This window comes from Schistocerca piceifrons, chromosome 2 (assembly GCF_021461385.2).
Source record: "Schistocerca piceifrons isolate TAMUIC-IGC-003096 chromosome 2, iqSchPice1.1, whole genome shotgun sequence".
NCBI classification, from domain to species: Eukaryota; Metazoa; Arthropoda; class Insecta; order Orthoptera; family Acrididae; genus Schistocerca; species Schistocerca piceifrons.
The window spans coordinates 802,874,202-802,899,901 of NC_060139.1; the positions used below are offsets into that span (position 1 = coordinate 802,874,202).

General features: G+C 37.5%; 1 protein-coding gene across 1 annotated transcript in view; it reads left to right on the forward strand.

Annotated features, from left to right (window-relative positions):
• Positions 1-515: 515 nt before the first annotated feature.
• Positions 516-25,700, forward strand: part of LOC124775866 (cytochrome P450 6j1-like) — a 165,368-nt gene continuing 140,183 nt past the window's right edge. The window contains exon 1 of the mRNA XM_047250700.1: positions 516-603. Coding sequence (XP_047106656.1) covers positions 516-603 — 88 coding nt within the window. The remainder of the gene's footprint in view (positions 604-25,700) is intronic.

Here is a 25,700-nt window from a genome sequence, read left to right on the forward strand (position 1 = left end):
CATACCCCCATAAGAAAAAATTGCAGAGGGTAAGATCAGGGCTTCTTGGAGGCCAGTGATGAAGTGCTCTGTCACGGGCTGCCTGGCGGCCAATCCATCGCCTCGGGTAGTTGACGTTCAGGTAGTTACGGACAGATAAGTGCCAATGTGGTGGCGCTCCATCCTGCTGAAATTTGAATTGCTGTGCTTCTTGTTCGAGCTGAGGGAACAGCCAATAACACAAAAAGCTTTCTATTGAGCGATCGCCATCTTAGCATCAACTGACGCTGACGCCTAGTCAACAGCACCTCAAGCGAACAAATGTACAACTAAATGAAACTTTATAGCTCCCTTAATTCGCCGACAGATAGTGCTTAGCTCTGCCTTTTGTCGTTGCAGAGTTTTAAATTCCTAAAGTTGTGGTATTCTTTTTGAATCACCCTGTATTTTACACAGACACGTGTATATATAAAAAAAATTTTAACATTTTACTGTGGACAATTAGTTTTTCTTTTTACCATAGGACATCTGGGGATATGGCAGTTGATCTAACAGAAAGTATGCAAGATGCAGACAACTACACTGCACAACAAGAAGAGAACATGCCAACATCTGCAATACTACGTACTATATCCAAAGCCTCTCCCTCTGCTCGCAAAGATTGGGTTAATACTTGTTCCATAGATCATGAATAAGACACTTCGTAATGATGTGGAACGTGTCAGGTTAATAAAAGATGTCATATTACATTACTCAAAATATTGCATGACACTAATCACTAATGTTTAAGTTGTTGTTGACCCCCCCCCCCCCCTTTTTTTTTTTTTTTTTTTTTTTGCCCTCTTAATTTATATCTAAAAATTCAGAGAATGAGTAGAAGGAGTTGTCATCTAGAGATTCTTTTAATTTATTTTTAAATGTTAGTTGGCTATCTGTCAGGCTTTTGATGCTGTTTGGTAGGTGACCAAAGACTTTTGTGGCAGCATAACAGCATAATTTACCCCTTTCTGTGCCAAAGTCAGATTTAACTCTGCATAGTGAAGATCATCCTTTCTCCTGGTGTTATAGCTATGCACACTGCTATTACTTTTGAACTGGGTTGGATTATTAACAACAAATTTCATAAGTGAATATATATACTGTGAGGTTACTGTGAGAATCCCTAGATCCTTAAATAGATGTCTACAGGATGACCATGGGTGGGCTCCAGCAATTAATTCTGATTACACGTTTTTGAGCAATGAATGCTTTTCTACTCAATGATGAATTACCCCAGAATATGATGCCATATGAAAGCAGTGAGTGAAAGTAGGCATAATAAGCTAATTTACTGAGATTCTTATCACCAAAATTTGCAATAACCCTAATAGCATACGTAGCTGAACTCAGACATTTCAGCAGAACATCAATGTGTTGCTTCCAGTTTAACCTCTCATCAATGGACACACCTAAAAATTTTGAAAATCCTATCTTAGCTACAGACTTCTGTTCAAAGTCTATATTTATTAGTGGAGTTGTGCCATTTACTGTATGGAACTGTATATACTGTGTTTTATCAAAATTTAAAGAGAGTCCGTTTGCTGAGAACCACTTAATAATTTTGTGAAAAACATCATTTACAATTACATCACTTAGTTCTTGGTTTTTGGATGTTATTACTATACTTGTATCATCAGCAAAAAGAACTAACTTTGCATCTTCATCAATGTGGAATAGTAAGTCATTAATGTATATCAAGAACAGTAAAGGACCTAAGACCAAACCCTGTGGGACCCCGTACTTGATACACCCCCAGTTTGAGGAATCAGCTGTTGTTTTAACGTTACATGAACCACTTATTTCAACTTTCTGCGTTCTTACAGTTAAGTATGAATTAAACCATTTGTGCACTGCCGCACTCAAACCATAATGATTTAGCTTATCTAAAAGAATTCCATGATTTACACAATCAAAGGCCTTTGAGAGATCACAAAAAATACCAATGGGTGATGTCCAGTTATTCAGAGCATTTAATATTTGATCAGTGAAAGCGTATATAGCATTTTCTGTTGAAAAGCCTTTCTGAAAACCAAACTGACATTTTGTTAGTACTTTATTTTTACATATATGGGAGGCTACTCTTGAATACATTATGTTCTCAAAAATTTTTGATAGAGCTGTCAGAAGAGAGATTGGACAGTAGTTGCTGACACCCGACATACCCTCTTTTTATGCAGTGGTTTTACAATGGCATATTTCAGTCTATCGGGGAAAACACCCTGCTCCAAAGAGCTATTACATACATGGCTGAGAATCCTACTTATCTGTGGGGAACAATCTTTAAGTACCTTGCTGGAAATGCCATCAATTCCGTAAGAGCTTTTACTTTTCAGTGAGTTTATTATTTTACTGATTTCAGAGGGAGAGGTTGGTGGAATTACAGTTGTTTCAAACTGCACAGGTATGGCCTCTTCTATTAGTAGCCTTGCCTCTTCTAGTGAAGATCTAGATCCTATTTTCTCCACAACATTTAAAAAATGATTACTGAAAATATTTTCAATTTCTGATTGTTTGTTAGTAAACTTGTCGTTCAGTTTTATGGCACTAAAGTCTTCCTGTGCTCTTGGTTGCCCTGTTTCCCTTTCAATAATATTCCAAATTGCTTTAATTTTATTATCAGAGTTACTGATCTCAGACATGATACACATGCTTCTGGACTTTTTAATAACTTTTCTTAGTACCGCACAATAGTTTTTACAATATTGAACAATTTCGGGGTTAGTACTCCCTTTTGCTGTTAGATACAGTTCTCTTTTACGGTTGCAAGATATTCTTATTCCTTTAGTTAGCCAAAGTTTTTTATATGTTTTCTTGGAATTATGTTTAACTATTTTCTTGGGAAAACAATTTTCAAATACCCTTAAAAATGTATCGTGAAATAAGTTATATTTCAAGTCTGCATCGGGTTCCTTATACACTTCATCCCAGTCTAGCTGCTGTAGGCTTTCCCTAAAGTTTGCAATATTTATATTGTTAATTGATCACACTGCTTTGAAAGTCTGATTTGATATACTGCAAAGCCCAAAGGGATAAAGAAAGTTTGTTACCAAAGAAATGGAAACAGCAGGATTTTGTAAAAAGTTTCCTGGGTGTTCTGCAAATGAGTTTGCAGTAACGACAACCAAAGGAATCTGGAACTGATGATCCAGAAGAAACATAATTGCTTTCACAAATGGCCCTTTTTACGAACTTTATCCCAGCTGACATGATGGATTTTCAGTTCAAATATTTACAACTGATTCAGTCTTACGCACATGCACAGCTGTCCAGAATTACATCTGTAACCAACAACCGTTTCATTCCACAAGTAGCACACCTACAATGAACTTCAAGGAAGAATCAATCCTGTCCATTTTTCCACTGTAAACAAATAATAAAATAAGTCATAAAACTTTACCTACCTGAGAATAATTAATAGTTTTTCTTCAGCCCTTAAACAATCACATAGCTGAGTGTTTTTACCACTGATAGTGCTCGACATGTTAGATAGCAGAGTTCCATATCACTTAATAGACATCCTGTAGTACTCAAAAAAATTTTCAGGGTTTTCTTTAAGTTTGTTGTGTACTAGGTTGAATTTTCCTCTCTCTGATCTGTCATCAACTAGTGGATGAATCCAAAAGTGTCTTCTCTGTCTACGTCGTCTCTGTCAAACCAGTAACAATGCAGAACATATTATTGTTGCAAATCATTTACTTAATATATTTGTTTCTATATTGCAATGCTACGATGTCATGCAGACAGGTCTGAAATGCTACTGAGCCAGACATGGCCACATTCACATCTGTGGACGCTAGAACACATTACATTGAAAGAAGCTACTATATAAGTGGCCAAGTGTAACCACCACCAGATGAATTTTGAAGCAGCTACATTTGGCGCTGAGCATCCAGCTTCAAAAAACACAAGTGTGGCTGTAACCTTATGCAGAAAATTGAAATTTGTTGCTGTCTTTTGCAGAAAAGCCAGAATCACCTGCTATGTCAACCCATCACTGAGTCTGTCTTTGCTAACGGTGTTGTGCTGAAAAGTTGGCAAATCAGTTACGTATGTGATTGCAAGTGTATTGTTTCAGCTGACTAATATTCAACTTGTATTTTTTGTGTTAAAATTGTTTCTTGTTTCAACTTTAAGTACTAGACTCTTAAGCTATCTTTATCTAATTGTCTTATTTTTATTTATTTAGATCCCATAAATCCAATACAGTGAGACATTCACTTGGATGTAGGACATATCAGATTATTTCAAATTGTACAAAAAGAACACATAGAAAACCCTCTTGCAAGAGGTGATATAGATATAAGATAAAAATACTCATTCATAGGCATGGCCAAAATTACACTTAAAAAGTTCAAGTAAAAGTAGATCTTAATGGCTACATAAAAATGGTAATGTTAATAATGATTCCAACTATCATCATGCAAAACAGTACATCAAATTTAATTAAAATAAAAAATCAATTACAGTTAACACAACTGAAATGTTCTTTAACTGACAAGTGATTTCAGTGATGGTGGGAGGGCATTGAACATCTTGCAGCTCTTGTTATGGACTCCTTTTTGTACAATACTAACGTTTTTTAATTCACAATGGAGGTCCATGTTTCTCCTGGTATTGTGGGTATGATATGAATCATTGGTTTTGTATAGTTGCTCATTTTTACTAATGAAACATGACAGAGAGTAGATATATTGACATGCAGTTGTCGGTATCCCTAATTTTCTAAAAATGTTTCTATAAGAATGTCTAGACTGGATCAATTCATTATCCTAATAACTCTCTTTTGGACACTGAATATTTTTTGGAAAATGGCTGATTACCCTAAACAACTATGCCATACAAGAATAGTGCATGGAAGTACCTAAAATAAGCAGGGGGTATGATATGAATCATTGGTTTTGTATAGTTGCTCATTTTTACTAATGAAACATGACAGGGAGTAGATATATTGACATGCAGTTGTCGGTATCCCTAATTTTCTAAAAATGTTTCTATAAGAATGTCTAGACTGGATCAATTCATTATCCTAATAACTCTCTTTTGGACACTGAATATTTTTTGGAAAATGGCTGATTATCCTAAACAACTATGCCATACAAGAATAGTGCATGGAAGTACCTAAAATAAGCAGTTTTTGCGGTGTCTTGGTGGAATAATACAAATAGTAAATGTTGCTGAGCTAAGTTTTTTGAGAAGTTGTGAAATATGTTCAGATCAGTTTAGATTGCTGTCAGTGTTTTAACTTGTAGTAACTCAGTACCATTACATTTAATGTTTAATTGGTCCTCCACGTTTTTAATTACTTGGAAATAAATCAACTGGGTCTTGTTAGCATTTAGTGATAACCCATTATTTTCAAACAAATTATGTACTTCATTAAAGACAACATTGGTCGATTGCTCAAGATTGTGGTTGGGAGTTTTGTTGATGAGGATGGAGGTGCCATCGGCGAAAAGAGTAAAGAGAGCCAGTACACAGTGGACAGCTCATTGATAAAGATGAGGAAGAGAAGGAGGCCAAGTTCAGAGCCCTGAGGAACACCACAGCCAATAGAGCCCCAGCTAGAAGACACATTGTGCCCTTCAGAGTTGTTCAGCAAGACCTGCTGCTTTCTTCCACTTAGGTAGGATTTAATCCATGAGCCAGCTGATCAACTTCTACCATAATATTCAGCCTTTGCTAGAGTATTGCATGGTTAATACTATCAAAGGTCTTAGAAAGGTCACAGAAGATACCAGCAGGAGATAATTTATTATTAAAAGATTCTAAGATTTGATGGGTGAAGGATAAAATAGCTTGTTCCATTGATACACCATGCTGAAATCCAAACTGGCTACAGTTCAATAACTTATAATGAATGAGATGGCCAATAAGTCTTTTATGAACCAATTTCTCAAGAATTTTAGATAAGGTTGTTAAAAGGGATATAGGCCGAAAGTTGGTAACGTCAGTTTCATCACGTTTTTTAAAGAGAGATTTGACAACAGCATACTTTAGTCTCTCAGGAACAATCTCATACTGGATGAATAATTCATTGAATACATGGCACAGTATTTTTCTTATTGGCCTCTAACATTTCTTCAGTAATTTGAAAAGATACAACCAGTGCCAACAGAAAATTTGCTTTTCATCTCTCTAATTATATTCTCAATTTAATGTACTGTGACCGGAGACATTTTAATCTGCTTGGTTTTTTTGTTAGTAGCCTTTTCAAGGTATAACACAGCGTCATTAACAGATCATGTTTTTCCAGTTTAGGCTGCTGATGGCAAAATGAGGTTGTTAAAAATTTCAGTAATTATTTCAACATTTTCATGAATGTTATCATTTGTTTTAATTTCTATGGTGTTTTCTCTGTGTCATAACAACTGATATTCTCAAAGTTGATGGCATAGCATCCATCGTAGATGTATAAATTCTTCTTTTTCTTGCGGTTTTTTTTTTTTACACAAGTAATGATAATTTGTTGATTCCTTCTATATACTGACATTCATCTTGCATAGGCTGATCAGTGCCTGACCATAGAGGTATCACAATTGCTGAGTAGAATTGTTTGCTAATGATACTGGTTTTTTTTTTTCTGACCAACTTGTGCTCATAATTTCTGTAGCTATATTCTGAGATACATTTAAATGGACTGCATTATGTGTTTTTGGCATCATTTTCATGGATGTCTGTACAAAAGAATTTCAATGTTGTTCTTACTAATTAATCTAGTTATTTGACTTCTATGTATGTTCATTGCCTGCTCATCACATAAACAAACAAAAATGTTAGGATTGTAATTTTCGGTGTAGGGATGTGATAGCATGAAATGAGTGTGATACACCAATTTCAATATAATAACTCAGGAGGGAGTTGTTCGTGGTGTACTTGTTTTGTGGGGATCTTGTTGCTTGCTCAATATTTTTGTGGGATTTCTATTTTCTTTTTCTTCAGAGTTCCAAAAGCTTTCCAATACTGTACTCCTTAGTTATCGCTGCCTTCTGGAACTTATCTTGCTGTATAATGACAACAGTGTCCCAGTGCTTGTGATCCCATGCCAGTTTGGCATGAGCAGGAGAGTCAGTTGAGCTCTTGCATGGAAAATTCACTTGCAGCCATGTCATGGACAGATGGTATGAATAATTTGGTAGAAAGATGAATAAGAGTTACAAGTGTTATAGCACATCATAGAAGAAAAGTGTTTGAGTAATTCAGTTATTTTACAGAAAGACATGTGGGATAAATTACGAGATTTGTGGTTGAAACAGCATCGGGTTTGTGAATCAGTAGTTGTTGTGCAGAAATATATTGATAGTAGAATGTAAATGAGTAGGCCTCTGTGATCAGTGATTACCTGTTTAATTATTGTGGAAATGAAATGTGGCAATAGTTATTTCAGTGTAAGTAAGAACCAAGCATATCTATTAAATAAGACTGGCTGAGCAAAAGCATTGTTAGGGAAGTGTATTACATGCAAATGGGACAATAAAATAAAGTAATTCAACTTGTAAAGCTATTATTTCCAAACAAAATTTTCCATTGTTTAACTGAATAACTTTGATATTTGAAAAGTATAAAAGACATTTGCATTAGGTGCAGGGTCAGGTTTATTTTACATGGAAGCATAGTCTCTATATAAATCTCACATACTTGAGTGTGATAGCTGCTCAGATTAATCTAAAATAAAAAAAGAAAAGATATCATTAATGAGACAAGAGCTTTACAAGCTCTGTCTTTCAGATGAATTTATCCTAAAAAAAGGCCTAATGAAGAAAGTGTATGTTACTGGGATAGGTTGGATACTGCTTTGGTCAGACTGGATGCTTCTGACAGTCAATCACGCAAGTAACATCTTACCAGAAGCTTTCAGATGTAATCCATGCTGTGTGTCGTGTGACAAAGTGAGGGGTGATGAAATAGTCTCATGCTGAGTGAACATTTCTCTTCCCTGAGTGATATTCCAAGCCCTGCCTTAATACTTTGCACAGAAAATTTCATCAACAGTTCATCATACTGCTCATAGAGTGACATGAAAATCGACACTACTATGAGGAACATTCTCAGCAATGTGCCTAATGTCATCCTCTTCTATAATTAAGGTAATTGTTCAAACTGTCATCTGCACTGCCTACTATTATTATGTCACCATATTTTCCAAGATCATTCTCCAAAGAGCCTACATCACACAATTAGGTTCTCTGAAAAACAGCGCAAACAGTTTCCCTTTGCTGGGGCACCTGGACCAGTGTCTACACAATTCTGACTCACAAAGGCTTTCTTTTGCCTATAGCATTTATTTTCTGGCAGAGTCTCACGCACAAATTTTAACCAAAGAATTCTGAAAGAAATGGGGCGCATAGAGGGTGTAATGCAAGAGACCAATATTATCCAACTGAAGGATATGATACATATAATTAGTTCACATCATGATACATTTTCATTTTTCATAGCTACTCTTTCAGTTCTCATATTCATGATTTTTTCATAGTTGTTATTTTCTCTGCAACTGTAGTATATACTGTGTCTCAGAAGAAAATTCAGTCATCAATTGCACCAGTATTTTTATTTTGCTTTTCTAGTTTCAATAGATTAATCTGTCATCTTCAGAAGCTTGGTATTGATTTAGCAGGTGTCAATATCTTCTTCACAGAAGTATAGTGTGCCACAACATATTCAAAATTGGACATATCATATGTGATTATCATAAAGTCAGATTGACAGATTGATGATTTATAGTAAATGGAACACATTTAAATACACAGTCAACTTGATTCTAATTAACACTTGTAACATGTACATTTCTGAACATGTCATGACATTATGCTTCTGTGAAGGAGATGTTGACATCTGTTGAACCAATATTGACTTTCTGATGATGAAAGATTAATCTTTTGAAACCAGAAAAGCGAAATAAAAACATTTGCACAGCTGACAACTGAATTTTATTCTTAAATTTTATATTGCTTCATGGTATTACATTGGAGCTATTCAATTATGTTCACTTTCCTTTAATGATTCTCTTATTTACATTCATCATTCTATAAATGAAATGATAATCAGATGAAATAGTAATATCGGCATGTAACAAAAATAAACTTTAGTGCGCCATAATTCACATAATTTTTATTAACCTTAATTTGTAAAAAGCTAAAATTATTGGAAAGATGTTCATGCTTACTAATATTCTAATTCTTGTGGGTAAATGTTGAAACACAAATAAAATAAGAGAAAATATAGAAAATATTAAAATAAGCTATATGTGAAAGGTCCTGTGATTTCATGAAAAAATTAAAATAAAAAAAAACCATCATTGTAATAATATTAATTTAAAACGTGAAGCAAATTTTAACAGGAGCTTTGTAGTGAAATTACTTGTGGTATTAAATTTTAATTTCTACACAATCTTAACAAAGAAGTGAACACTTTGTGATTGTCAAAAAATTATAAAATTGATTGTGGCTGTAACTACAGCTTAGTGTTTTGGTGGGAGTCAGTCAATCAGAGTTGGTGTGTTACAAAGGGTCATTGTGAATAAATTAAGAATATTAAAAGACTGAACAGTTGGATGATGGTTTATAAGTAAAATATGAGATAACAGAAAAAATAACATCACCTCAGAACTTCAGCAGCTACAGGAATGATATCTACATATGACCAACAATCATCGCCTCCGAATCAACAAGATACATAACTAATTATTTGGATGACATTATCTTTTTCAAAATATTTTTTTATTATGTTGCAAAAACCAAGATATTATAATGTGAATACTGCAAATAATTATTATTTTTAGTGAGAATTTTGACTTACTTTCTTCTACATTGTGAGCAGAAGCATTGCAATGCTGAGGAGATATAAGTAACATATCCCAACCAGGTTACTTTATGCTTCCATTCTTTTCTCATCAGTGTAGATTGATTCTGCAATGTTTAATTTAACAATCCCACTAATTCATTCATACAATTGCCACTTTCTGTTTGTTACTAACTTTAATGATGTTGATGATGTTGAGTCATTAAACTACCACATCAACAAATAATTTACTATCTCTAGCATGCATCAGGGAATATGAGACGGGGAAGGCCCTTTACTAGAAGAAGTGAAGCAACAGGATGGAAGTGTGAAGAGACCACAAGCAAAAGAAAATGCGAAATAAAATATAAATGTGAAAGCATCTCACTTACACATAACTAACCCAAAATGAGTGAGATTAAACAACAAAAATGAATAGAATTTATACGTACAAATTTTAATGGAATTTGTCAGTGCTTTTATTTTTGTTGTGTATTTTAGAATATGATACTAGCATTAAAATGATGACATAATAACCAACTGAATCAAATTCATAATTATTACTTATTATTAACCTGATAGCATAAATTAGTATTATATTATAAACAGAAATGAAACCTGGTGTGACACTTGATTCTCAGAAAACATAATTATTTTTCGTATATAAAAGTTAAAAGGCTTAAGGGCTCCAGAAAACCCTGTCCTTACAATGTTAAAATAGCTCTTATAAATTAAATGTTTTCTCACAACGTATTTGGGCTTGGAAGTTGAAATTTTTACAGGCTATTTTTTGGAGTATTGGCTACAACTTAACATACAGATTTTTAAAAATTTGAAATCAGTTGTTAGGAATTTAATTTTTTCTATTGAAATAAAAATTTGCTACTTTTTTGTGCCATTTGTTATTTACAAATTCAAAGTATACAGGTTTTTGGAGAAAGGCTGTGTTGCATTATGCAGAAGGAACTGTGCAACATTTGCTGAAAATCTGAAGCAAATCAGTTTGGTAGATCCTGAGAAAACGTAATTTCTATGAAAAAATAAAACTTTTGGGAATCAAGTGACAAAGTTTGGATTACCTTTTCAGTGCATTAAAGGTGCACAGGACATATTGTCTTCATATTCTGCAAACTCATCTTACAGCTTCCACTTTGTCCTCCTCCTGTTTACTCCTACTTGTATTTTTGGGCTATTTACAGCCCTGTCAGCAGGCTGAAGACATTCCTTGTCTAAAGCAAGCATTGTCCATACTCTGTCGAAACCTGTCTTCATTCTCATATTTCGAAATACTTTGCACTTTACAATGTTCCCATCACTGAAAGTAGCAATAGCATCATGCACACCAAAGCGAAATGTTGCTATTCCAATGAACACAGTCTTGGAGATTCTTGACCATATAACACTATTTAAACTTTCACTGAGGTTTTGAGTTTTTCCATGAACACACCCAACAGTTCATGTGCTGATAAATCTCTGAAAATAGGTTTTATCACCTCCATTACCGCTTGAGGCAGATTATGTTTATAAGGGTACAGTTCACCAGTTGGTAAGGCCTTATTGTACGTACACTAACTGTTTTCTTCTATGGGACACAAGTAATGATGGAGACTTTCATAGGTTGTAAAAAAATAAAAAAAAGAGCCCAAAGAGCCTTCTTCACTTCACTGACATTGTGTGTGTTTTGCCTAATAACCTTTCTGTAATAGTTCTGTATTTTGTCAATTACACTGTCAGTTAACCTTCCCTTCCCATCCAGTCTTTTACCATCACTGAGTTTTTGTTTTTTGTGTGAATCTTTCAGTCACCATGTCTTTGCCCCATTTGTTTCTGCAAAGTAAAAACCAACTTCTGTAGTCAAATTGTAATTTAGAGTTAGAAGAGATTGAAGGTCACTATTGCTTGACATACTGGAAATCTTGCTTAAAAAGAAAATATGGGTTGTACTAGGGAAAATGGTTCTTCACTGAAGAAATGAGAATATGTATATTTTATTTCTTTTGATGAAAAACATTTTTGCATAATTGGACTATGCACTTCCATGCTGTCTTGATATTAATAAAGTTCTGTGTTTAAATAATGTCACTTTCTGAAAACTTTGTACTGGAATATGCATTTTATTGTTTTTTCTTGTAAATACTACAGATTTTGAGTCAGATATATTTTACATTTTCTTGTGTAAAGTTTCACAGAAAGAGGAATTAGACACAATTTAATGCAGTTTGCAGCACAATTATGCTTTCTTAACCAAATTTGGACGTATCTCAAAAAAAAACTATACTATTATGAAATGAATTTTACAGTTACTTACAATTAAATATTTTGAAGAAACGATGTTATTTTACATATTTTATGATTTTTGGGCTGTCTTGTTTCAGGTTTGTACTTGACTTTGGATGTTCTAGGGGAACTCTACTGTTGTATCTCTGGGATTTGAATTTGCTTTAAAAGTTAATGAGAGACAAGCCAGACATAGTAGTCACTGTTGTCACATTGTATATTCACAGTCGGTATATGAATAGTTATGGAAGAACTGAAATACTTTTCAAAGTCTTATTATGAATAAAAGCTTTTGAGATAAAATTTCATATATCTTAACTATTTTTAAATAGTTATCTCAACAATATTATTCAATGAATGACAATAAGAAAGATAACTTTTTCAGACCACATAGATAAGCTAGCTTTTGAAAATTGTAATAAATGAAAGCTAACCATAATTTAGTAAGTAAAATTTATTAATGATAATAACATTCTGAGAAAATGTGAACATGTACTACAATTAATTATTGACTGTATGATGATACACCATGATGGGAATGTTTTTGATGACAGTGAGCTTTAGGTTAAGAACTATGTTGTGATATTGTGTTAAAGTGGGATCTTCATGAGATACTGAGGAAATGTTTATAAGAGAGGAAATACAATAATGTTTTTGATGATGTTGTATGATGATGCTCCTCATGTTGACAATTTTGATGCTGTATAAGATGGAGATAGCTAAATTTAGTGAGCTTACTTCTAGCGTGTGATATGTTCATTTATGTCAAAGAATACATATTGGTGTTCGGAAATATGTTGAGAGTTCATTATATGTTTATTGTGGCTCTGATTCTTGAGAGAAAAGTTAACTGAAAACACCTAACGACTTTTGTGATAAAATGTATCTTGACAAAACAGAAATAACAGTAAAGTAGAGGAGTTTGGTGTAAAAAATATTTACAGTGTTAGACGTTGCTGACTACCATTTTATACCACCACAATGTCTAAAACATGTCTGACTATTTAAAAAGAGTAAGGTGTAATCATAACTAAAGAAAGATACTTGAAATTGATTTTCTATATCTTACAAAATTCTTTGAAACTATTTTTCTCCTGTAAACATTTTTTCTATTGTTACACTATACCAAAAAATCTCATAACCAAATAGAAATGGGAAATATAATTCTGTATGTTATTTAAATTTTGCTTTTGTGTTTGAAAATAATTACTTGTGCCAGTTTTGGATTATTCTACTATCAAATGTTGTATAAGTAATTAGAATGAATAGCTTCACATAAAACTCCCTGTTATAGTGAATGCATTGCACATTATTTAAATTATTTTGATATTTTACTTTCTTTTCATAGTAATGTAGACATTGTGATAGTTTTGTGTAGAAATTTGTTAGTTATGCTATTTTATCTAATTAATATGATGTACTAATAATAATATGATGTTGTTGTTGAAGAAGTATGAAAAATACAATATGTACTTGAATTTTATTTATTTGCAGCATGGTGCATGAACTTAAATTACTGTGAATTTTACAAATTTCTTTGAACATATTATGTTAAGGAAAATTCAAATTTCATTTTGTTTAGTGTACAGTACTACTAGTAGTCACGTTGTCAATTAGTTTAAAATTTTGGTAACTTAAAGATAGGAGATATTTTGGATATGATACAATTAGAAGTAAAAAAATTATTCTGTTTGCCAATTCAAATTTATTGATAATGTTACTTATCTGTTATTATTGCACACATTACACATGCTCTGTTTGTCAAAGAATTTAATTATTTCTATATTTTTCCAAATTTGAATCTTGGACAGTTCCATTATTTTGGTATCATAATTTTGCTCATATTTACTTGTGTACAAATTGATTGGTAAGGTACTGTAATGGAACTGTTAAGTGCTGCCGGTATAAATATTGTAAAATACAATACTCATATTACGTTGATGACGCATTCCAATTGAATCAAATTCATAATCTGTATTTATTATAAATCTGACAACAAGTCCATTGTGTCTTACGGCATAGTGTTCTGGGGTAAAACTAAATCAAGCTTAACAGATATCTTCAAATTTCAGAAAAGAGCTATACGAATCATAACACATAACTCTCCAAGAACTCATTGTAGGCCCCTTTTCAAAGAACTGCAAATACTCACAATACCATCACTGTATATTTTTAAAAGCATTCTGTGTACAGGAGCACATATGAAAAATCTACGTACAAATGAGGACTGCCATAATTATAATACTAGAACTCGTAAGAATTTGTATATAGAAAGGGTAAGGACAACACAAACCCAAAAGCATGTAAGTTATTTTGGAATAAAACTCTACAATGCTCTGCCAGTGTACATGAAGGCAATAATAGATTAAGTAAAATTTAAGACTGAGCTTAAAAATTACCTTTTAAGCAAAACTTTCTATGACATAGATGAGTACTTTGATTGTGTGTAAATTTATTGCCAAAAAGTTTAATTTATATGTCTAAATTTGTACTTTTAAAAAATGCCTTGAAAGTGATATTCTATTATTATGTCTGTAGTACTTGTACTAGTATGATAACTTTGTTGTGACAATTCCTACATCATGTAAATGATATACAGGAAGATAATAAAATGAAATGAAATATGAAATAAATAACTCTTATATTTTTGGAAACAGAAATCCAACCTACTACTGACATGAGATCTGATTTTCACAACACATAATTATTTTCACGCTTTCTGTTTAATTTGAAATTTCATTATTTTTGAAATTATTAGCATCATTCGAAAATTTGTTCTGACAATATTTGTAAAACGAGTATGTGAAACTTTTTGAATGTAAAATATCAATGTATTGTAAGATTGCTGGAGTGCAACTTCTTGTATCACTGTTCTTGTTGACTTGAATAACATGTAGTCATGATATAAATGGCGTGAGGAGTAGTTGGTCTGTTTTTGGAGTCACCGGTTGTCTGAAGTTCAACTTGTACTGTTATTATTTATTACGTATATGGAAACAATAAACAGACATAAGGACAAAATTTCATTATGCAGCAGTGCTCCTATTTTATAATGAAGCCCAATAATACTGCCTAGAAGTAAGAATGCTAATTTCAGTGTGCAGTGTTTTCAACAATCCACAGAGTCAGCGAGTAGCAACAAGAATCAATACTGAGTGACTTCCCTTTTAGTCTATTTAATAGCTGCATACACCTAGCAATGTAAGCTAGAACGTTTACAATGCACTTGCTCCAAACTTTAGATTTCAGTTGTTCTGTACAATAGCTAGAGGGGATTGTTGGCTCAAATTGTGTTTTGGTGATAAAAATTTAGGTATCTAGCCCAGCAAACTTCAGTTACATCAGCTTCATGTACAAGACGGCTCACTAGACGCATGTATCGATAATTATTGGAATCGAGTACTGCACAAATATGATTTAATATAATCGTCATGTTTAAAGCAGGAAATTATCATTTCTTAAAATATGTAGGCCCTAAGGTATGCAGAAACACAAACTTTGTGGAGATGTAATTCTTGTAAAGAAATGTATGGTATGGTATGCATTTAAATATTCATGGTACAAAGTTCCTGAGCTCTAAAATAAATCAAATGGTTGAAATTATGAGCACAAATAAAGATGTTATGGGGAAAATGGAGAAATGAGTTCACTGGTGATGGAAATATAACAATAAACAGCAACACAAGCCCAAGCACCACCAACAGCAGCAGTAGTGAAATTAGATATTGGAAACAAAGCTGTGTGAGTGGAGGTACCACAAGTAATATGTCAGCTCACTCATTCCAGACATTCACCTCCACAATTAGATACTGAAAGCAAGGCAACAGAAGAGGCAGAACCTTAGATAAGGAGGCACTACACTTGGTCCAGACATCCACCAATGCAATTGGGCACTGGAAACAATGCAGCTCGAGAGGGGGAATCACAAAAAGAGGTGGCAACCCACTCTATCCAGCCATCCACCTGCATGGCATGAGAATTTTTTGTGACCCCATATCAAAAGTGCTCCACAAATCGTCTAAACAATAGTCAGTAAATAAACAAAAAGAGGAGCAGTCAGTTGTAAAGGTTAGCAATGAAGTAAACAAGCCAACCTCAAAATTCATACTGTTTCACCAAAATAAGCAGTCGCTATCAAGTGAAGTTAGTGAGATGGAAATAATGTAATCAGATGAACTGAAAGAAGTCTCAGTTGTAAGGGTTTGTGAACACCGGTTAACAGAAGATTCTTTGGCACTTACAAGAAAAGAAGATATTACCCTCTCATCAGTTTTCTGCAGGTAAATCCTGACTCATTGAGGAATTTGTATACTATACATACTACTTAAGAAAAGCCATCACACGCCATTCCTTCAAGAGACGTAAGAACAACTGGCAATAATGCTGGATATTTTGTAGTGATTCATTAAATATTGCATTCAGGAGTTTATTCTAGCTGACGAATGCCCTAATGTCTGGTGTTGAAAATTTGAGTAAAATATAAAAATGCAATTAAACTTATTTGAAAATAAAAAATACTCACAGTTCAATAATTTTAGAAAAATACAAATTACAATGAAGAGCCAGAAAAACTGGTACACCTGCCTAATATCATGTAGCGTCCTCTTGAGCATGCAAAAGAACTGCAACACGATGTGGCATGGACTCAACTAATGTCTGAAGTAGTGCTGGAGGGAAATGACATCTAGAACCCTGCAAAGCTCTCCTTAAATCTGTAAGAGTATGATGGGGTGAAGACATCTCCTGAACAGCACGCTGCGAGGCAGCCAAGACATGCTCAATAATGTTCATGTTTGGGGAGTTTGGTGATCAGCGGAAGTGTTTAAACTCAGTATAGTGTTCCTGGAGCCACTCTGTAGCAATTCTGGAAGTGTGGGGTGTCGCATTATCCTGCTGGAATTTCCCACGTCCGTCGGAATGCACAATGAACATGGATGGATGCAGGTGATCAGACAGGATGCTTACGTAAATATCACCTGTCATAGTCGTATCTAAGCGTATCATGGTTCCCATATCACTCCGACTGCACATGCCCAACGCCATTACAGTGTGTCCACCGCCTTGAATGGTCCCGTGCTGACACCCAGGGTCCATGGGTTCATGAGGTTGTCTCTATACCTGTACTTGTCCACCCGCTCAATACAATTTGAAATGAGACTCAAACGACCAGGCAACATGTTTCCTGTGACCAGCAGTCCAATGTCACTGTTGATGGACCCAGGCGAGCCATAAAGCTTTGTGTCATGCAGTTATCAAGGGTACACATTGAATGGTTCACACGCTGACACTTGCTGATGGCCCGGCATTGAAATCTGCAGAAATTTGTGGAAGTGTTGTACTCCTGTCATGTTGTACGATTCTCTTCAGTTGTCGTTGGTCCTATTCTTGCAGGATCTTTTTACGGCCTCAGCAATATCAGAGATTTTATGTTTGACCGGATTCCTGACATTCACAGTACACTTGTAAAATGTTCATAGGGGAAAATACCCACTTCATCACTACCTCGGAGATGCTGTGTCCCATCCACATGCGCGAACTATAGCACCACGTTCAAACTCACTTAAATCTGGATAACCTGCCATTGTAGCGGCAGTAACCGACCTACCAACTGCGACAGACACTTGTTGTCTTATATAGACATTGCCGACCGCAGTGCCGTATTCTGCCTGTTCACATATCTCTGTATTTGAAAACGCATGAATATACCAGTTTCTTTCGTGTTTCAGTGTATTTTGCGCAAAAATTATTGCAGTGGTTCTCAATATATCGTGGGATATCGTTTTGATTTAATCATTGCCTTGATTCTGCACAGGACTGAGTCTACCAAATTTCGGAGATCTGGTTTCAAATCTCTGAATCATGAGTTGACGATGGCCTACAGCAGCTCTTTATTGTATCTGGGATTCTGTCACGAAACCATAATTGTCAGCTTTGACACAAATTCTCAGTCGAGTTGAGGAAGGGCCTGTTGTGTCTAGACAAGACAGCCTAGACACAATGAGAGGTAGCCGAAAGACACGCGCTTAAACTCACGCAGGCTGGCGTGAGGTCTGAAACGGGATACGTAATGAATGCTATAAAGAAAAGTACGTAGCTTCTGGAATACTTAGCTTTAATCCACATTTGTAGAACATCGCTCTTGATCATACATGTTATACCCACAATATATATAGCAAAGGATTATGGCCCCTTGCTAGGTCGTAGTAATTGTAGCTGAAGGCTATGCTAACTATCGTCTCGGCAAATGAGAGCGTAGTTGTCAGTGAACCGTTCCTTGCAAAGTCGGCTGTACAACTGGGGCGAGTGCCAGTACGTCTCTCTAGACCTGCCGTGTGGTGGCGCTCGGTCTGCTATCACTGACAGTGGCGACACGCGGGTCCGGCGTATACTAATGGACCGCGGCCGATTTAAAGGCTACCACCCAGCAAATCTGGTGTCTGGCGGTGACACCACAGGGCCCGTTGCCAGGCCAAATCAACAGAGTAATGCGATGGTTAGCGAACCGTTTCTTGTTGATTATAGCGCTGACATGGCGTACAGCCTTGGCGAAAGATGTGTAGTTACCTTGAAACAAATCACGGATAGACGGTAGCAATTTCAACACTAAGATTTTTTTGGTAGTTTTGGCGTTGATATTCTCTTTCAACACTTGCAGGCAATCTACGCCAGGTCTTGGGATGCACCCCACACTATGATACTGATGGGGTGCTTCATACTACGAGTATAATACTCAGTGTCCGCAGCTCGTGGTCGTGCGGTAGCGTTCTCGCTTCCCGCGCCAGGGTTCCGGGGTTCGATTCCCGGCGGGGTCAGGGATTTTTCCTGCCTCGTGATGACTGGTTGTTGTGTGATGTCCTTAGGCTAGTTAGGTTTAAGTAGTTCTAGGTTCTAGGGGACTGGTGACCATAGATGATAAGTCCCATAGTGCTCAGAGCCATTTGAACCATTTTTTGTTATACTCAGGAAAAAAGTCTTCACTTGGTCAAGGACGAACAAACTCAGCTCCACAGCTTTCAAGGAAGCTGATGTTAGTCTAGTCACTCCAAAAGATTCCAGCCTAGTCACCCTGTTTCCACTCCCTTTGTGCTAAAGCACATTGGAATTTCTTCAGATCAGGTTGCTTTCTTGAGCCCTCGTTCGCAGGCCATTGTTATAAATTTTTTGTCTGACTGTACGCTCAAAAGCTTCAACCCCTGAAGTCTGCAAAGTGGTATTTACATCTTTTGCAGTACAGGTACACCGCCGACCCTGAAGATAAAAAAGGCAGATTCTGCGACAGTCTTGATCAATCAGTACTGGCTTTGGCTGACCCTGTTTCTTCATACCGCTTGCAGACTTCCCCCACACCCTACTTTGTAACGCCTTCATCCAAGCTTTTTGCCATTTCTGCATATGTATAACCATCTTCATGAGGTGCTAATTGCTCCTTTTTACTCGATGGCAATTCAGCTCATTTCGGTGCTGGGAACGTTGTTTTCAATAATCTCTTCTGTTTCAAAGTGTGTAGAATTAATGTCACTAACGTACATTATTCAGAAACTTTCGGCTAAAAACAAGATTGCACTTGTTCACCATCCTTCACAGCCTAGTCGTCGGGCTTAGTTCTGTGTTTCTTCCTCTTCACAAAGATTAATCTCGGGTTGAAGATTTGATACTGTGAAGGAGATGCAAGTACAATTATAAAGGGTACTAAACATTCTAAGAAAGACAGACTTCCAGGATACATTTCAAAAGTGGTAGGAACGTTGGTATATGTGTATTCGCTCCCAAGGAGACTATATTGAAAGTGATGGAGCAAAATAAGAATTATGTAAGGCGTATTTATTTTAATTAAAATATCTCGTGAACTTTTAGATACCACCTCGTACTTACCTCTCTTAGCCAAGGGACGGTGTACACATGAAATTGCATCCGATTTCATGAATTATCTCATACAAGCACTCTCTGACAGATCATTGATAAAAAAAAGACGCAAAATATTCAAACACACCTAAGAGATATTCCACAAGGCACATTTTTCCCCAGCCTTGTTAAATATATTCATAATGGACTTCTCTGACGTCATAAGTACAGTGTACCGCTTCTATATTACGCTGATGATCTCTGTATTTAAAAACAGAGTGCAATGTCAGCATAGAGTCTGCTTAAAATAGACCAGTAGATGGCTAAATTATTCTCATGGTTAATTAGAGGTTAATGGAGTATGACTATCGAATAGTTAATGTTTCGTAGTCGTACTTGCCGTGCACTGGATATAGGAGAGACGCACTCTGAAAATAGGACCGTAACTTTAATATTCAGACAGTGTTCAATATTCTCAGTTTTTATACTGTCAACCGTTTCGTTTTTATGATAATGGAATTTTAAGTTATATCCTCATGCTCGCAGAAAAATAATAATGAATTAAATACAGTCAGGGTTCGCCTTTTCGCAAGTACGGGTACACAGTTACTGTTTTGTTTTAAATATTCAATCACGTTTCACCACAACTGTGGCATCCTCAACGGGGTTTCTTCCTTTTACTTTTTTCTGAAATACGTACATAAAGGTTTTATTTAGGTTAGTAAATATGTTATATCAGACTTCGTTATTTAGATTAAATATGTAATACTTTACATTGAGTGTGACAGTCATGTGGCTGACAACCAAAATCAGCCACAGGTCTAAAATAATATACCATGTCATCTGCATGTTAGGGCACCGTTTGAATTGAACTACCATATCGATAAAATACAACGCTCAAAAATGTATACTCTGGTAAAATCGTGTCGTATAGGCCCTACCACATTCTTAGGCTTACCACTGTTGCGTTTATCTTTTCCTGAGTTGTGGCTGGTTTCTGTTTGTCTGCCGAATTGTTGTTGTTTGTGTGATTGTTGGAAACTGAAAAATTTGATGATAATGGAGAACTATTTGGTGTAGTATATTATTTACAGATTATGTTTAGTATGTTAACAGCGTTTATTCACATTTTCTCCTGCTTATTGGTGAATTGTTATGTTTCTGTCGCTTGGACACAGATTTCACTGCACAAACTACGTTTTTTACGTGCTTATTGACAGTCGTTTGTTTCGTTCTCTTGTTTTCGATTGATCTCCGTGAAGTTTGAATTTGTTCCGTCTGTTTTCATTCTGTGTGTGTGTGTGTGTGTGTGTGTGTGTGTGTGTGTGTGTTCAAAAACAGGAAAGAAGTTAGTTTAGGGTTTACTGTTCCGTCGAAATCGAGCTGATTTGATAATTCGTTTAGAGTGGTGAAAGTGAATAAAGTTTTAAAGCTAAGAAATATACAGCAATCATTCGCTAATAATTAATGTGTGTATTGCTGATTTAGTTTTCAACAACTGTATTAGAAACTTGCTACGAAAGCAAAGAGAGCTTCAGTGCAAATTTGGACGTAGCCAAAGCCTCACACTGAACGAAGCGGAAATTAGCATAAGGAGAGTCTTGTGTGTAGTTGTCAACGAATTCGAAAATAAAATTCCGTCTACCGACTTGAGAGAAAATCCTAAAAAGTTTCCGTCTTACTTTAAATCAGTAAATGGTTCAAAGCCATCCGTCCAGACATTCTGTGACCAGTATGGCATCGACATCGAAACGTATTATAACACAAAGGAGGCCGAAATACTAAACTTTTTTCTCCAAAACTGAGCTAGGTCGCGCTGTAGTTTCTCTTTCAAATCATCGCACGAACGTCAAAATGACAGACAACGAAATAAGTAGTCATGAGATAGAAAGGTCACTGAAACTGATACACTGTCCATATGTTTCCACACAGAGTATGTGAAGCTTCTTCCTGCTCTTCTAGCAGCAGTGTGCTGTAGAACGCTGGAGGAGCGAAGCATTCCTAATGACTGGAAAAACGCACTATTTCCGTCTTCAAGAACGGCCGTCGAACAGACGCACGAATATCTGTGGGGTCGATCTTTTGCAGAATTTCGGAACACGTTTTGCGCTCGCATATTGTGACATTTATAGAGACCGAAAAAGTCATCAGTAAGAATAAAAATGTGTTCCGAAAACAAAGATCTCGTGAAACCCAGCTAGCTCGTTTCATCCCTGAGACCCAGAAATAAATAGATACTAGCGCCCATGTTGATGCTGTGTTCCTCAACTTCTGGAAGACGTTCGATACAGTTTCGTACTGCTGCCTAACGAACAAAATATGAGTATCATATCAGCGGTGTGATTGGATTGCTGAGTTTCTAGGAAACAGAACACAGCATGAAACTTCCTTGCAGATTAAGGACCAGACTCGAACTCGGGACCTGTGCCCTTGCTTTTGCCCTCGGTAGAGCACTTGCCCACGGAAGGTAAAGGTCACGAGTTCGAGTCTCGGTCCGGTACACAGTTTTAATCTGCCAGGAAGTTTTATATCAGTTCACACTCCACTGCAGAGCGCAAATTTCATTCTGGAAACATCCTCCAGGCTGTGGCGAAGCCATGTTCCCGCAATAGCCTTTCTTCCAGGAGTGCTAGTTCTGCAAGGTTCGCAGGAGAGCTTCTGTGAAGTTTGGAAGGTAGAAGGCGAGGTACTGGCGGAAACAAAGCTGTGAGGAGGGGTCGTGAGTCGTGCTTGGGTAGCTCAGTTGGTAGAGCACTTGCCCGCGAAAGGCAAAGGTCCCGAGTTAAAGTCTCGGCCTGGAAATTTTTGGAAATTTGTCGTAAGTTCCTGTGGGACGAAACTGCTGAGGTCATCGGTCCCTAGGCCAAAACACTACTTAATCCATCTTAAACTAACTTAAGCTAAGGACAATACACACACCCATGCCCGAGGGAGGACTCAACCCTCCGACGCGGGGGAAGCCGCGCGAACCGTGGCAAGACGGGCCAGGCACACGCTTTTAATCTGCCAGGAAGTTTCATATCAGCGCAAACTCCATTGCAGAGTGAAAATTTCATTCTGAGAACACAGAATGTTATTCTCAACAGAGACGTCTTCAGATATAAAATTGACATCGGGCGTACCCCAAGGGAGTGTTATAGGGAAATTGTATTTCACGTGGTGAGCTAATAGGCAAGTTCGGAAAGTCCATGACGTTCTTCACAGAAGATGCTGTTGAATACATAGAAGTAGCAATGTTAGAAAACAGTAGCGAAAGACATACAGAGAAGCGACCTTGGTGCAGGGATTGGCACTTCATCTCTAACCTAAGGAACGTAACGTATTGTCCGTAAATTGCACACAGACGCAGTATTGTTGGACTCCACTATTACAGGACAGTCACTGAAAACAGTTATATAAACAATATATCTAAGTGTATGCGCAAGGACAGCAGCGAGTTTCGTTACAGGTCCACTTAGCAAGTGCGAAAGTGTATAGACAGCCAACTCCAGAGGCAGATGCTGCAAGAGAGACGTTCATCATGGTATGGTTTACTACTAAAGTTCCGACAGCGTACGTTCCTAGAAGAGTCAGCTAATATGTTGCTTCTTCCTATATACACTCCTGGAAATTGAAATAAGAACACCGTGAATTCATTGTCCCAGGAAGGGGAAACTTTATTGACGCATTCCTGGGGTCAGATACATCACATGATCACACTGACAGAACCACAGGCACATAGACACAGGCAACAGAGCATGCACAATGTCGGCACTAGTACAGTGTATATCCACCTTTCGCAGCAATGCAGGCTGCTATTCTCCCATGGAGACGATCGTAGAGATGCTGGATGTAGTCCTGTGGAACGGCTTGTCATGCCATTTCCACCTGGCGCCTCAGTTGGACCAGCGTTCGTGCTGGACGTGCAGACCGCGTGAGACGACGCTTCATCCAGTCCCAAACATGCTCAATGGGGGACAGATCCGGAGATCTTGCTGGCCAGGGTAGTTGACTTACACTTCTAGAGCACGTTGGGTGGCACGGGATACATGCGGACGTGCATTGTCCTGTTGGAACAGCAAGTTCCCTTGCCGGTCTAGGAATGGTAGAACGATGGGTTCGATGACGGTTTGGATGTACCGTGCACTATTCAGTGTCCCCTCGACGATCACCAGTGGTGTACGGCCAGTGTAGGAGATCGCTCCCCACACCATGATGCCGGGTGTTGGCCCTGTGTGCCTCGGTCGTATGCAGTCCTGATTGTGGCGCTCACCTGCACGGCGCCAAACACGCATACGACCATCATTGGCACCAAGGCAGAAGCGACTCTCATCGCTGAAGACGACACGTCTCCATTCGTCCCTCCATTCACGCCTGTCGCGACACCACTGGAGGCGGGCTGCACGATGTTGGGGCGTGAGCGGAAGACGGCCTAACGGTGTGCGGGACCGTAGCCCAGCTTCATGGAGACGGTTGCGAATGGTCCTCGCCGATACCCCAGGAGCAAGAGTGTCCCTAATTTGCTGGGAAGTGGCGGTGCGGTCCCCTACGGCACTGCGTAGGATCCTACGGTCTTGGCGTGCATCCGTGCGTCGCTGCGGTCCGGTCCCAGGTCGACGGGCACGTGCACCTTCCGCCGACCACTGGCGACAACATCGATGTACTGTGGAGACCTCACGCCCCACGTGTTGAGCAATTCGGCGGTACGTCCACCCGGCCTCCCGCATGCCCACTATACGCCCTCGCTCAAAGTCCGTCAACTGCACATACGGTTCACGTCCACGCTGTCGCGGCATGCTACCAGTGTTAAAGACTGCGATGGAGCTCCGTATGCCACGGCAAACTGGCTGACACTGCCGGCGGCGGTGCACAAATGCTGCGCAGCTAGCGCCATTCGACGGCCAACACCGCGGTTCCTGGTGTGTCCGCTGTGCCGTGCGTGTGATCATTGCTTGTACAGCCCTCTCGCAGTATCCGGAGCAAGTATGGTGGGTCTGACACACCGGTGTCAATGTGTTCTTTTTTCCATTTCCAGGAGTGTAGTTACTAATAGCTGCTTCTCTATGTTAATATATGCTTTGAGTTGTTCGGCATGCATGGATGTTCTTCTTCAGACAAAGATCTACGGAGCACGATCAAACAATGAATGACTGACTGCAGCAGAAATTTCGCTCAGATGAATACGTTGATTAAATTTAGAAACTTGTGAAAATGAAGATTGCGGTTAGCACCAGACTTGAATAGGGTTAAAGGATGCATTTGCTGTCACACACACAATATGTGTTTCGGCCTATAGTGATTCCTTGTCAACATAGCAGCACTGACCAAGTTAGTCCTTTCTTTGTCCTTCAGGTAGAGCGCACTCGACTGCATGTACTTGCTGTGACATTTCCCGCTCAAGGGCGTAGCATTCACGCGAGACGGATCTGGAAAAGCCGTCATGACGGCAGTTGTGCCACAATCACCATTTCGTACTGCGATGGCGACGTCGATGTCCAACACTGATCGTGATACTGGTACGTTTACGGCTTCAGATACTATTCAATAGTACCAAACATATGTGAAGAGAGATTTGCAGTTATTTCATTCCATGGAGAGCTCCTTCCTTAAAACCTATGTGTTGCGGCTTTTACATTGCAATAACTACTGGCTTAGCGTAGCACCTTGAGCCTAAAATAATTGAATTGCCAGACTGATAATTGTACAATAGATAATACACTGATCAGTTAGAACAGTGGTGAGCAAACTATTAGTCAAAAGAGAGAATACTCACAGTTCAACGACTGAAATATCTTTTGAGAGACAGT